This window comes from Aythya marila (assembly GCF_965140915.1).
Source record: "Aythya marila genome assembly, chromosome: 5".
Classification (NCBI taxonomy): domain Eukaryota; kingdom Metazoa; phylum Chordata; class Aves; order Anseriformes; family Anatidae; genus Aythya; species Aythya marila.
In genome coordinates, this window is record NC_139046.1 from 20,870,421 (window position 1) to 20,885,679 (window position 15,259).

The following is a 15,259-nucleotide window of genomic DNA, read 5'->3' on the forward strand; positions in this document are numbered from 1 at the left end:
CACTGATGCACAGCCATGCTCGCTGGCTGCTCTACCAAGTTATGAGAACAGGGCAGAGCCCAAGTGACTGGCAGCACTATGCCAGATCCAGCTCACAAGGGAAGGAACTGAAATTGTCATTTCACAGATGTGAATCTCCTCCAAATCCCACAGGAATTCTGTGGCAATGTCCAGGAAAGGAAGGCATTTATTTTCTTTTTTTTTTTTTTTTTTTTTTAAATAACAAGACCACCCTCCTTCAGGATATTGCTTAACTCGCATCTCTACCTTCCGGCTGGCTTGTAACCAGCTGTTGCTCTTTCTGCACAGTTACTAGCCTCTTCCTCCAAATAATGCAGTGCCATTATTTTTGGTCCTGCTCTGGCCTAATTCAGCTGACTTTTCCATTTTGCCCATTTCATTAGTCTCACAATCACATTCCATTGCAGAAAATGTTATTTTATTTTATTTTATTTTATTTTATTTTATTTTATTTTATTGCAAGCATAAGCTTGCTGTGCTTGTTTCCACCCAGCAGAAATTAGTCCTTCTTCTACACTGAAGGCATCTGTGAAAATGCCAGTAAGACTGTCTACCTACATAAATTCACAGGGTGCTACTAAGCAAATGTAAATGAGCTACCCTGCACCACTGATAATCAAGGCAAGTTAACTTGAATGTAAGTTTTGTTATAAAACCAGGATGACGTGTCACTTGTTGGAAATTTTAGCTCCACAGCTTACATTTGCAAGAATCACAGAATGGTTTGGGTTGGAAGAGACCTTAAAGATCATTTAATTCCAAGCCCACAGGAAGGGACAAGAGGGAAAAATAATAAAAAAAAAAAAAATCAAGACACTCCTTGCTTTGCTTTCTTTCCATTTCAAGAAATAGAATAAATCTGGAGGCATTTTTATTTTTTGAAGTCAAGTAACACCCAGCAGAGCTAGGAGTGCATTTATGCTCTTCACATCAATATCATGCCTGGATTTAGGAGAACATGAGTGAAAAAGGGAGCAAGGTGCACCTTAGACATTAGTGTGGCAAGAGGGGGGCTTCCACTTCACTTACCATTTGAAGGACACCAAAATATGACATCAGGTAGCCAGACTCCACTGCTTCCAAGCCAAAGAAATCCATCGAGATGATGGAAAACATAATCAGGAACAAACCTAGAGGGAGGGTTAATGAAAAGTATATATCAGTACACCTCCAGTGCTTGTAATGGCCCAGCCCCTGCTCCCAGTCACCTCCAGCATGAGTCAGTAGCTCTCCCTGGGGTTACAGGGACTGGATATAAACATGAGCAGAATCCTACTCAAAGTCAGTATAGTAATTTAGTCTTTAAATGTTCACTTTTTATCCCACTTACTTTCATCTTTAAATAATGTGACTACGTAGGCTGTAGATTCAGCTGTTTATAATAAACTGGTAAATATTTTTATCACTCAAGCCAGACTAACCATTAAGGCAGCAAGAAAACCTTTGTTCAGACAAGACTGTAACCAGAGAATAATCTGATTGGATTCCTCCTCCCTTTCGCCTAACTTTAGCTTTCCACCATTGGCAATGCTGCCTGGGAAACAACCTAGTGACATCAGAACAAACACGGAGGTTTCGCTGCACACCCCAACGGTGATTTCAGCAGTATGTGGAAGCTCTCTCATGGCACGATAGTGGTATCACCACAAAAAGCCAGGGACGTATGGACAGGAACAGTAGCCACTGGGGCAGCTCTTCAATTAAGGCAATTTCTAGAGAGCACAGCAGAAAATGCCTGCTCAGTCTCACCTAAAATTACAGTAGGGTGCATTTCCCTTCCCTGCCAAACATACACAAATACAAACGTGTACGCACACTCTACCATACACACAGAGCCATTAAATTAAAAATATTGGGACAGAGCCTGCTAAAGAACTGGAGTAAGATGTGAGACTGCTGCCACCCTAACGTCTTGTATACCTCGGGTGACAAAGACAGGAGGAAATTGGGGCTCCCTCTGTTTAATTCCCCCCCCCCCCCCCATTTGACTGTCTGATGCTGATGGGAAGAGGAGGAAAAAGCAGGTGACCTCCAGGGGTCCATCCCTGCCCTTGGAGGATCCTCTGAGTTGCAAAGACTTGATAAGCTGGGAGATGAAGTCTTCTCCATCATGGTAGGAAAGCAGAGGCCAGGAGGAAACGGGTGAGGGCTGGGGATGAGGGCTTGTGGCCTGGCAAGGTGAGTCATGCACCCCGCAGCATGGAAAGGCTCCTGCTCACATTTCCTGGAAGCGTGAGGAGAGCCGTCCCAAACTGCTGACTGCAGTGCAGCACATTCACTCCAAGCACAACCACATCCACCCATCGCCGGCGGACAACACAACGGGTTTTCCTTGTGGGTCCCATTCAGTCAGGGACCACGCTTTTCCTGTGAAATTCACCCAACTGGAAAACTCAAACCAAGGGCTTTGGGTGCTGGTGAGACAATGGTCACTTACACAGTGTCATGGTCTGACCGGCCCCAGGGTCTGCTTTGGGAAGGGAGGGCTCACACCTGAAAAAATCAGCCTAATTCCCCTGTGTCCAACAGCACAGCACTGCTGGTACCAGTGGTGCATCTGCACCAAGGAGGGTCTCCCTCCGAGCTTCCCAGCTCACGAGGAACCACCGCCCTCCCACTCCAGACCCTGATGCAAAGCCTTCCTGAGCCCCCCGAGCTTTCCAGGGACACCTCCTCCTCCCTTACTGCCCAGCTGGTGTTGGTCCCCAGAGGTTTGGAGAAGGTGCTGGGTGCACGTGAAGATTTATGGCTTTGCCACACCCCTCAGTGGGGAGCGCCTGTCAGTACTCAATTGCTTTGAAATGCCTCTCAGCCCCAGCCAGTTTAAGGTAACATGCAAATTGCAGCATTTACTCCCAGCATCCAAAACAGACAACAGAGCTGCACATGTTTATAAAAGACACACGTGAAGAAATGAAAGAAAAACCACACTTGGTTTTACTCATGGGGAGATCGGCTCAGGGTGGGCACGACTGCCTTCATGCAGCTGCCCCGCTGCGGCACCACCTAGGAGGGATTCAGCCTTCCCACATACCTGACGCTTCCTGGTACAACGCGCCTGCTCTTGCAGCTAAGCTCCCTGTTGAAGTCCCTTGCTGAGTTTAGGCAGATTTGGATCTTTCTGCTCCAAACAAACTCATTTCTTTCTGTGAAGGGGGCTAGCTGCTCTCCTTCTTTAGCCTTACACATTGCATGGAGACGCAAACATCTCCTTCTTCAGACAGGTATCATGCCCGTGCCTGCGTGGTTAATAACAACTGCCTGGACAAGGGAGCCCCTCCTTGTCCTACCTTCTTTCAGTGACTAAGGTGGTCTCAGAAACTTCACCTTCTTGTGAAAGATAGGGCTAAACAAGGGGTGAATTTCTTAGAAAACCTTGCACCAGAACAATGAATAATGACGGTCATGCAGCAGAAGGCAGGTAAGGGGCTTGTGAAACTCGATAAATGTGAGGCAGAGCACCAAGGAGATACGGGGGTGTGAAACGCATTTAAAAAAAAAAAAAAAAAAAAAAAAAAAAGATAAAGACTGGGAATTTATAAAAGCAGCCTCTGGCTCTGGGAGGGCATACTGGGCTTACATGGCAAGGTGGTAGCAGGGGGCCTGCAGGGGTTGCCTCTGAGACGAAAGCAGGCTTTCCAAAAATTAAAGATTCACACAAGCAGCTAATTATTACTATTTTCAAAGCCCTGGTGATCCCTGAGCAGCAAGAGGTATGTTTGACATTTCTATCCACATGTTTGGCTTTCTGTCTCTTATCTACCACAAGGAAATGATGCTTGCTTTTCCCATGTCAGCTGAGCAGGCAACTTGGCCGTGCTGGAGAGACCTGCTGCCCCTCCATCCCTCGGCAGCTCTCCTCCCAGAGGAGGCACAGAGCTGATCTCTGCTTTTATGCAAACCAGGGAAGAGGTTCCCAACCTTGCAGCCCTCTTGGGAAGGCTCTTTCTCTTTCAGTCAAGCTAATTTTGGACAACAATGAGATCCATACGGAACAGAAGATTTTCTCCTGTGTATATCACAAACTTGTTTACAAAGTAAATAGAGAAAGGTCTGTAATTTGAATGATCTAATTAATTAATTATACAGTTGCAGCAGGGAGATGAAAGGTGAATGAGACCAACAGGAGCTCAGCCACCAGCCATGAGCAGCCGAGGAGGAGGTGATGGCCAAATCCCCTTTCAGCTGCAATCCTATGGCCAGTGGCCTGAAGAGAGACCCACAAAGTCACTAGGATTTTAATTGCTCCTGACCATAGTGCTCTGCTTGTGGCAAGAACGTCTCCAGTGATCCTATTCCTGCTCCCCTGAAACACTCCTACCCACCTCAGTGACATTTGGCCCATGTCCTGCCTTAAATCTCAACTTCACTTTCCATCCTGTTTCCCTACGAGTTCCCTTGCAGTCGGGGCAGGAGATGTTTATGGTGTTTTAGTATGTATTTTTGCTGTGCACAGGAAAAGAATGTCTTCTACAACTCAGAGACATTTGCATTTCAGCAGTGATGACTAAACCAAAGCGCATCTTGCCCACCTGTTGGAAAAAGGACAGTGCACAGGAAACTACAGTGCAGATTGCAAATGGATGTGGTCTCAGTGTAATGTTTTTAAACAGAGAAAAGAATGCTACTTTGAGCTGAGAAATGAGCCAAAATTGGAAAAAGAATATCCTCTTAAACATCACTCAGTAATCTTGTTCTGGGAAACACTGTCATTTTATAAACACTATTTAAACAGTTTTAAAGCTTAGTTTCATAAGAACCTGAGACATGCACTCTTAGGACAAGCTACCAATCCATGGAGATACTATTCCATCTCCAGCTCTAGGGATAGGACCAATTAGCATTATTTGTCTCTGCTAATACCAAGTACACACTAAAAGAAAAAGAAAAAAAAATCAGGAATCCTTTTGTTCCCTGCAAGTTATTCTGCAGCTCCAGTCAGACTTTGCAAGGCTAACAGAGGAATCTGGTCATTCCTAGAAATGCTGTCCCTTTCTGATCTAGCCACTCTCCATGGCCAAACCTACTTCTATTTATACACTGGATTTACAGTTTACAAATCAGAATTTAATGGAATGTGCCAAGACTGCGACTGACTCAAAGGGAGCAGGGGAACAGGCAGGTCTGTGGTATGTTTGAGGTAGCAGTGGGTTATGAACACGGCATGAGAAAAATGCACAGAATATTCAAAGAGAAGAACAAGGACCATCACATAGGTGCAAGGGAAGGAAAAAAAAAGCTAGCAGCTCCCTGGCACACAGCCTAAAATTAACAGTCTGTCTGACCACAGCTCCTTGTCCAGCAATATCTTTAAATTGCTGGGAAAAGGTTAGGATATGCATAATTCCCTTCCCTTAAAATCATTAAGCAAAATCAGGAGAGACCTCAGTGTTTCTGGCAGGGTACAGATGATTTGCTTCTGCTCTGAAGAGGTTCCAGCCCAAATAGAAATGGCAGACAAGAGGAGAAAACCATCCCTTTACAGCCAGGGGATCAGGCAGAGTGATTAAGTGATTTGCCAAAAGTCACAAAAGAGGCCTGTGACAAGCAGTCTGTTTTCCATTAATTTCAGGTTTTTGACCCTATGTAGCTGAGAGCATCTGGAAGCATGCAGCACTGAGGTACAAGCCGAATCCTTACTCCTCTGTGATCACACGCGGTGTGGTTTCAGTAACTTGAGACTAGCCTGGTCTACAGTGTATATCTTCTTATTTTAAATACATCAACAACCATGGGTAATGGGTGAGATTTACCTATGGGAAATCCAGAAAAGACCTTGACTAAGAAAATTTCCATTACTCCCGGAAACTTCATCAGGCGTAGGATTTCTCTGATGCTGAACACGCTGCCAGACTGTGATGTGCCTACAGAAGATGACATATTGGATAATATTATATTTATACAGGTTAAACACAGGGAACAAGAAACTACGGTGATTACTTGTAGCTCGTTACAGTGCTCTGCTCAGTGTAGGCAATGGCTTTCTGAGTGATGCTTTCTGGGAATGCAGAGATAAAACCCTAACTGGAGTAGTATGATCTGGGTAAACATCAGTGCAAGAATTAAGTCTGGTATAGAACTGAATTTGGAGGTAAAGCTTTGGGATATGGAAAGCTGAGCTGAAACTGTGGACAGTTCATATGCAAAATGAATTAGATGACTGTGTCTTCATCATTCTTAAATCCTTCTCATCTGACTAAAGCTCATCTCTTGAGAAATACTTTCTCACAGGCATGAAGAGGATGAGGCACTGTGAGCAAAAACGTGAACCTTTTTGCCCATAAATGCAACCCCAACTCCTTCAGCACAGTCCTGCCATCAAGTCAGTCCCCTGTCCCTATTTATGTGCTATTTATCAGAAGCACTAAATACTTACTGTGCTCTGCCTCACCATGTTCTGACTTTGATTTAGCTGGTGAAGGGATCCAAACCATTGCTATCATGGTGTTGATGAGACTTCCCACCAGCCCAACATATATAGGAGTAAAAATGCTGCAAACAGACAGAAACACAGGTAGTTAATCATAAACAGAAGACGGTTGTATCTTCATCCTGTGAAGTTTTGGGCACATGTCTGTTTTTACTTGCATGAGGAACAACCCCCTTGAAGCTGCAATACAGAAGGCTATCGGAGAGCTCCCATGCTTTCCTGGGGGCCTTAGATATGACCACAGTATGACATTTCACCTAAAGATTGACATCAAGATATTAATGTTAATATTAATCGTGTTAATTATATGGTATAATACAAATCCATGAGTATTAGGGGAAAAGAGCCCCTCTTGGTTTAATGCAGCTTAGAAATCTTCCCACTGAAAGTGAGAGCAAATGCTTTTTAGGATCCATCTAATCCCCATCTAATCCCCAATTTCATTCATCAAAGTATTATCTCACTGCTTGAAACTTCTCAGTGAAATCAAATGAAGCTAAGAAATGAAGAAAGTACTCAGGATGATTATGGATGGTAGAACAAAGCTCAGGGTACAATCAGATCTGAAAACACCAGAGGTACATCACCACCTGAAAAAGAGCCACTAAATATAACAGATCAATTGACAAAGCTTTGACCAGAGGCCCAAATTTCATCTCTTTAACAGATGTGGGGCCACATCCTTACATGTTGACCAAGTTAACAACAATTATTAACTGTAGTGAATTGTAAGTTATCTAAAAAACCCAAACGCAAACTAGTAAAAGCCAATAAAGTCAATGAGAAGTCCTAAACTATCACTATCCTCTTAAAAGAATGGGAAATGACTCCTCCTAGTCTTTAAGGGCACATGGGAAGACTTCAGACTCTGAAGGGCTTTAACTTCAGCAAACACAGCTGGAACAAAGTCCAGGGCTGGAAGACTGAATCTCAGGAGACTCAGCTGAAAACAAAGGAAAAATTATGGTTTGTGTTTAACAGCAAGAGCAATTATCCACTAAACCAGCTCATTAAGTCTTCTCTGTCATGGCAATTCTGTTAGTCAAAGGGGAATTCTTTGAGAAATCTGTGCTGAAAGCCTACAGCAGGATGCAGATTTGGGATGGGAATCCCCAGCTGACAAAGGATGGTGTCATGGAGAGGACAAGATGACCTGACTATCATGCTCTCTCTGGGGCATCAAAATTTAAGCACGTTGGATCTTAGCAAAGCAACACCTGGATTCATCAGAGAACATTTTGGAGCCATGCAAGCCCATGCAGACTTGGAGATGAATGTGCCCTTGTCTTATCAAATGGAACTCCAAATAGACCTGCAAGATGCAAAGCAGTGCTTCCTGTGTGCCTGCTGATAAAGGGCTGCTTCTTGCCTGGCTTTTTACTGCTGCTTTCCTTGTCAGACCATGGCCTATGTTTTTCATGGAACAACCAACAGCACTAATTGTAAAAGCCTCCAGTTTCCTATGTGCTAAGCAAAGGTGCGGTCTGAGTAATTTCTAGACTGTAACGGGCTTATTATTAAAGTCCCAGAGCAAGACAGCTAAGGATTGCGATGCAAACAAATGAGAAAAGCATCAAAGAGCAAATATATATATATACACGCGTTCCTGTTAATACCAACAGCAAAACTCCCAGATGAATATTTTAATTAATTATCATTAATAACAACAAAGTTAGATAATATCTTCCTGCTAATGGACTTAGCGCAGCAATTTAGACCTGCTGCATTCCATCTGCCAAGCTGTTCCACTAATTACTCTGGACCACAAAATTAGTCATTTATAGGATTGTTACTTTTTATTTTTAGTGCAACAGATTGCCTTTTTCTGATCTAAAATTATCTGCCGAACAGTTCACAAACTACTGAAATCAACTTTTTTGACCCAAATTTTTATCCAAGCAGTCTGGAATGTGTAGTTTGCATTGCAACATAAAGGACCTTTATTAAGAAAATATAAAACGTTCAAAAGAAGTAGCTCCAGATGGCTTTATATATATATGTGTATGTATATATATATAATTATTACTTTATTTCTGTATTTCAAACTTTCATTCTGTGGAAAAAATAAAAAAAATAAAAAAATTTGTTAGACAGATAAAAACATTTCTTTTTCCAGTCTTATTTTTTCCTGAGGTTTTCCAGACTCCTAGATGCCAACACAAACATGTTTTACTCTTTAGATCCAAGAAGAACCACAGCAAGTGCCAGCAATGAGTGAAGGATCCCCCTATAAAACCAGTAATTAATTAATGTACTCCGCTGAAAGCAAACAACTGATAATTCATTGCTCTGGAAGAGAGAGGAGAACCTTGAAATTTTACACATTTGGAAACACCTGGGCTTGCCTTCACAGATTTGTGGAATTCTGTACAGCTGGACTCTGAATTCAGGGGAATCTAGTAAAATATAGAGCTCAAAAACACATTTCCAAGAAAAGCCTGAAGCATTCAAACTCATCTGAAAATCCCTTTTCGTGACCACAGCCTTCTGTAAGTGCTTCATGTTTTTCCACATATTAAGCATTATTAGCATTTCTTGATGGTAATGAGGGTACACCCTCAGGCTAGGCTGGTCCTGCATGGCAGGGACAAACTCTGGAATCAGAGATAATGTACCCGTGTCCTGGAAACCAACTGTTTGTTTGCTTGCTTAAGAAACACAATATGAAACCAATGGTTATAAAACTGCAGTATCAACACATAAGGCCTTTCTCTCTCTTTTTCTCTTCCCCGCTCACCCCCCCCCCCCCCCCCCCCCCCCCTTTTTTTATTTTCTTCTGATGCTTCTGTTAGAACATGTGAATTTTTCACTTGGAAGTTTCACCTCTTCAACAAGCTCTGGAGAGGAAGGGTCCATTCCTTATGCATTGCAAGGAGTGAAGTGTCAAATTTGGTCTTTATATTAATATAGACACCTGGCCTCCTCTTTTCCATCAGGAACAGGGTCAGACTCTGCCTTTACTCCTCTCAGGGGCCTCAGAAGCCTGGGGGAAGACAGGAAGGAAAATAACCTCTGGGGCTATTCAAGCAATAACCTCTTCTGAGCTTTATAAAGAAAAATCTAGTTGGGCATAGGCCTTGGCCTCACATGGTGACACCTCCTGTGCCATATCCTGTGATTTTATCAGCACCTGGAGACACAGAGACTCTAGATGGATCTAGACCAGAGGCCGATACTTCCCTGTACTAGGAAGAAACACTACCTGCATCCATGGATGCTGCTGGGAGCGGAGCTGTACTCTGCTCAGGTGGGGTGGGACAGAGATGGTAGTGGTGAGGAGGAGCCCCACAAGCAGCAAAATGGCAGGGCAGGACTCACACCCCATGGCAGCTTTGAGGAACAGCTCCTTCTGCTTATTTGGCTTATCAGGAAGGCACATGTGCCAGGAAGGGATGTAGCAGTGCTAGTAAGACAAATGAGACACATTAAGCAGGTTGCTCCTGTGGGACCTCTCCCCATCTTCTTCCCCTTCCTGCCTTCCCTCTTGTCCCAGCACACCAGCTAGCATGCATCCTGCTAAAACCAGAAACAGATTTTCTGATCAACAGGCACAAGAAAGGATGCGGGCAGAGCTCATACAATTAAATTAAAGGACTGTTTTTTGCTGTACTAACAGAAGCAGCTGCTACTGGCCCTGATTTAAGCTTTCAGAAACATACAATGAAAACATGAACAGAGGGACTGGGAGTCCAGGAGCTCATAACATCAGTTAAATGCTGCTCAACGATGTAACAAAAGCCTTTAAAAAAATATATATATATATCATTTTCCTGAAGCCTTTATGCCAGTGTGGTGGACACATTAAAAACACATCCCTGGAGGGAGGGACTCAGGAGAGGAGGAAGAGAATCAAGGGCACCCCTAGACACTGTGCAAATCCCTGGGGAGACAGCCCCGCTTGTTATTTCAAGACTCACTTTCTAGCTTGTGGTCATTGATAACAAATAGGATGACAAATAGGATTTTCCATATGGAAAATCCATCCCTAATGCTGGTGGGAAAGCAGAACTGATGATGAAGCCATTAATAATAAAATAATGGCAAAGAGATTAAACCCAGCAAAAATATTATCATTCAAAGCTGGCTGGAAGAGGGCTGAATTTCTTCCCATCTAAGGCTTAACCAGCTTCTGTATTTACAGCCAGATAGCTGTAAATCCTAGCACACACCATGCTTTTTATTTCATTGGGCATCACCCAGATAGCAGGCTGATTTCAGTATCCCCAACTCCAGAAATACTAGATGAGGGAAATGAGCAGGAAAAAGATGCATCTTTTCCACAGCTAATGCTTTCTCACCAAGTACTGCATGCCCCTGAAGTCCAAACAGGTCACACATGAATCATCAGAAAAACTTGGTGGGCTTTATAGCCATCAATAGAGTCATAGGATGATTCGGGTTGGAAGGGACCTTAGAGATCATCTAATTCAATGAGGATCTTGGGAAGCAAACAAGTATGCATGGGTATATATACATTCATATATGTACATACATATGAACACATGCACAGAGCATTTCCTAGCAGCTGTGCAGCAGTTCTTGGTGAAAGTACCTTTGGCTGTAACAAAACCAAAGGGCTGCTGCCGGCTGGCTGGGAGGCTGCACTGGGGCTGTGTGTGCAGTGAGATAGCATCAATCACTTTCTGATTAGCATTCCAGCCACAGAGCCCTGCTCTGCATGCAAAACACAGGAGAAAATGTGCGTGTGTAATTGCACAATTAAATGTTGCGTCAATACAGTGATTCTTTCGAGGAGGAAGCAGTTCCCGACGCTTCCCTTAGGATTAAAGGATCAATGTGTATTTCTGCAGTGAATGGGATTGTGTTTGTTTTCTTTCTCTTTTTCTTAATAAAGTCAAAGTTGAACATGGAGAGAGTGCAGATTGTTTTTTAGTGACTCACTCCTACTTCAAAACAATGCTGCATAAAGCTTGCATTCATAGCCAGCCCAGATTCCTTAACGAGCTCTGAAAGGGCTCTCAAAATATTTCTTTGATTGCAGTCCGGCCACACTCTCCACTCATCCACTCACACCCTTCGAGAGGGGCAGCTAAGGGAGAAAAGCAGCTGGTGGTTTGAAAAGAAAATAAAGACCAAAAAAAAAAAAAAAATCCTCTCAGGTAAAACCATGCTGCTAAACCATGCTCTCCAGTAAACAGCTTTGCATCCCCAAGAAAATGAGCAGTGGCCAGCCCTCCATCAGTGAGAAACACTGCTAACTTAGAAATGTATAAGCTTAGTTCATAACTCATGGTAACTCAGCAATGGGTTAGCTTGAGGAACTTTGTTTTGCTGTCTTGACAATGCTTGATTGATGTATTTCATCTTTGACCTATAGTGGTCTTGTCTGTCTTGTCTCCTCCTGAAGACCAAAAAGCAAGTACAAAATTTCACCAAAGACCAGGTTAGTGTTTCTTAAAAAACACACACAAAACCTTCAGTCAGAAATAGTGAGCCTCAAAACATTTCATACATTTCCCAGGACTGTCATGCAACTGTACAGAGATAGCCTGACTTGCACAGCCTGGGGAAACACACAGCACAGTAATATAGAGGCATGAATAAACACGGCATGAGTCTTCCCGCCATGGGCCCTCTGGCTCAAGCAAATACCCATGTGAAAAATGTGAAGTGAACAGCATGTGAAGTGAAGAGCAGAGAATGATGCTAGCTGAAGAAGCATTACATCCCAAGCAGGAACAAACATAGACCCCAAGGGATGTGCCAGAGGAAGATGCCCTTTTCTCTTGTGGTTCCTGGTGGTCAGGCAGACAGCAGTACTTCGCAAGAGGTAGGACAAATCATCTGGGACAGATCACCCGTATTTCACTGCATCTCCTCAGCAGGATTCCTTGGTTACAATTTTTCCATTTTTCGCTTGGAGTCTGTGATTTCTCTAGAGACAGAACATGAAATGGGAGCGGATAACTTTATCCACCCATGCATCAGCAGGAATGGGAGGGAGCTCACGGCCCTGACGCAACTGGAAACCATGACCAGGATGCCCTCTTTTTGCACCCACCCTGTGTTTTTAGATGAGCAGCAGAAGCAGGCTGCTGCTCTTTGGGGACCAAGAGGCTCTTCTGTACTCCAGTGAACTTGACCTTATTTCGGCAGGCCAAGAGGGTGGTGAAGCTTCACATCCACACCCTCAGCACAGCCCCTCACAGGGCGAGGGCACAGACAAGTGTTCATTCAACTGCTCGCTTCCAGCAGCAGCCACGTCTGGAAAAACTGGGTGGCAGGAAAGGAAAAAAGAGGCAACGGCAGAGATGTTGGAGCTGCCATGTGCTGGGGACACCAGGATGAAGCCACAAGTTCACATCCCCTAAGTCATGAGAGCTACCTATGCTTTAATGACCCTTAAGGGACATCCAGCCCCAGTGCAGGCACAGCGGATACCGGGATATCTGTGTCAAGAGGCAAATTCCCAGCAGCCAGAGCACCCTGTTGGTGCCAGCCCACAGGCTGCTGGATCCCAGGCAGTGCCCTTCTGAGGAACTTGGCCAGGAGAGACATATCAGTCACGCCTGAATAAGACGTGGGTGGATTTATGTGCTTGATCCATAATCCACCATCAATTTCAAGCATCATTTACATTTGTGTGCTGTTTTCTGGTAAAATACACTGTTTCAAAATACTCGCTTGGCTAAGTCAAAGCTTGCACTTGTATGTGCCATTGCTGCTTTTGCTTGTTGCACAGTCCCACTGCCTCTCTGTGCACCAAACACCTCCACGTTTACACCCATTTATAAAAAATGGGGGAAATCAGCTTCTCCCTACAAGGGACTATAGCCAGCTGGGTGACTAAGGCATTGCTTGCTCTGTGGTATCATCCTGTATGTCTAGAAATGAAGGAGTCGAGACAAAGACCAGGGATGAGTTGCACTGATTGAATGGGGGCTTGCAACACCTGGCTTCAATCCCAGCAGGGCTAATACTGGATGAGCTGAGGCAGGTCAAGATAGGAATCAGCAAGTAGGTGTAAATGGTCAGTTCTCACAACAGACACATCCCACCAGTGAGGCTGAGACTTGTGTTGCTCGATCTAGCTGCAAACCATCTGGAACAGCAGTGAGGTAAGGAAGTTTGTTGAGGACATGCAGGGGACTGGGGGAAAGAGCAGACAGTGGGGAACTGCATGTGGCCCTTGCAGGACTGAGGGGTTGGGCAATAAAACGGCAGCTGAAAGTCAGTGCAGCTTAAACATCGAGTGATGCAGACAGGGAAAACAAATCTTAAATCCAGGAATTAAATGGTGTTTCTGAAGTGCTTAGTGCTGCTCAGGAGTGAGACCTTTGGACTACCATAGGCAATTTAACAAAACTCAGCTCAGCGCTTGACTAATCAAATGTTTCAGTATTACTGTGAAAGAAACAGTGAACCAGAGAAGAGAACCTTGTTATACCACTGTATAAATCCCTTTTTCACTGGCACTTTGAGTGGTGCACACAACACTTCTCCCCTCTTCTCAAATAGGTACCTTAGAAGTGGGAAAGTCCCCGAGGAGGGCAGCCAGGACTTCACACTAGTGACAAGTAAGCAGATTGAAAGCTTTCACTCTGCAGAGACGGTATTCAAGGGATATGTAATAATGGGCCAGAAACTTGTGAGGGCCATGGAGCATGGGGTTAGGAAGTGACTAATGTGGTATCTCCCAGCACAAGGATTGGAAAATATCAGATTAATCTGTTGGGAGCCCGGGTCAAAACACAGAAAAAGGCCCAATTCTTTCCACCACACATAGAAGGTCAGTGTAGTTTGTTGCTACTGATGTAGTGGAAGGAAAAGATTTAAACAGGCTCAGGGAGAGACTGGACAAGTAGTTGGAAGAACAATCCACTGAAGGTTATTGAAGAGTCACAAACCACATTCATTCATGTCAGGAAATCCCCTGAGCTGAAAATAGTTGAAGGCTGGAAAAGTAATCAGTAAGTATCATGCAAGTTTTTCCCACTATTCTTCTTCCCTAGGCATCTTACTATGATTTTTATCAGAGAAAGGATACCGGGTCACACTGAGATGCAAGTGCAATATCTTCCTCTCAGCAGGAATCAAATTCATATCTCCCACTACCATCTCACAAACCAGACAAGCTCATCTTTGCTCATTCCATAGGAAAAGAAAAAAAAAAAAAAAAAGCTTTTTTTTTTTTTTTTTTTTTCCAACAACCCTTAAGTATTCCAGAGAAAAAGATTAACCATAACTCTCACACTGCGCTTGGGACACTCAGGCAGGAAAGGGTAATTCTACATTGCAAGCCAAGAAAAGTTCATGTATCTTATCAAGTGACTGTTTAATGTAACACAAAGACTCAATCCTCTCATCTCTCAAGCATGGATTTTTCCCAGACTTTTTCTTGCTAATCTACAGGACAGGCTTCTCATTTCCAGGAATATCTTGTTAGACACCTACGTGGGGATATATAGCTGGCCTCCTGATGCTAAAAAAGGTATAGCAGCAGAGCTTGGGTGGAAACATGAGACTGAGAGCACTTCAAGGGGAAACAACAGGACAGGAACCCCACTTGAAGTGGTAACATTTCCACCGAGTTTAAATAAACTGCACTGCACACAGCTGACTTCTGGTTAAACTTTGAAGTAAATGGTACACATGCAGTATCAAAACACCTTTACATCTGTGATCTTAGGCAACTCTTGATTTCCTTCATAGGTGGAGTGGAAGTCTCCACTTACTCAATACCTGGAGTACAAGATTCTTGGATACACCAACCATACAAAATAATAAGATGTTTCTGAGTTCCCCCTCTCCTGATTTCTTCTTCATGGTGGGGGTTTGTTCCCTAAT

At 43.8% G+C, this 15,259-nt stretch overlaps 1 protein-coding gene across 4 annotated transcripts in view; it reads right to left on the reverse strand.

Moving 5' to 3' along the window:
* Window positions 1-15,259, reverse strand: part of SLC67A1 (solute carrier family 67 member 1) — a 57,850-nt gene that overhangs the window by 16,532 nt on the left and 26,059 nt on the right. For all 4 annotated transcript variants that reach the window (XM_082760589.1, XM_082760588.1, XM_082760590.1 and 1 more), the window contains exons 6-8: window positions 6,398-6,513; window positions 5,775-5,885; window positions 1,051-1,151 (exon numbers count right to left, since the gene is read on the reverse strand). In XM_082760589.1, coding sequence (XP_082616715.1) covers window positions 1,051-1,151; window positions 5,775-5,885; window positions 6,398-6,513 — 328 coding nt within the window. The remainder of the gene's footprint in view (window positions 1-1,050; window positions 1,152-5,774; window positions 5,886-6,397; window positions 6,514-15,259) is intronic.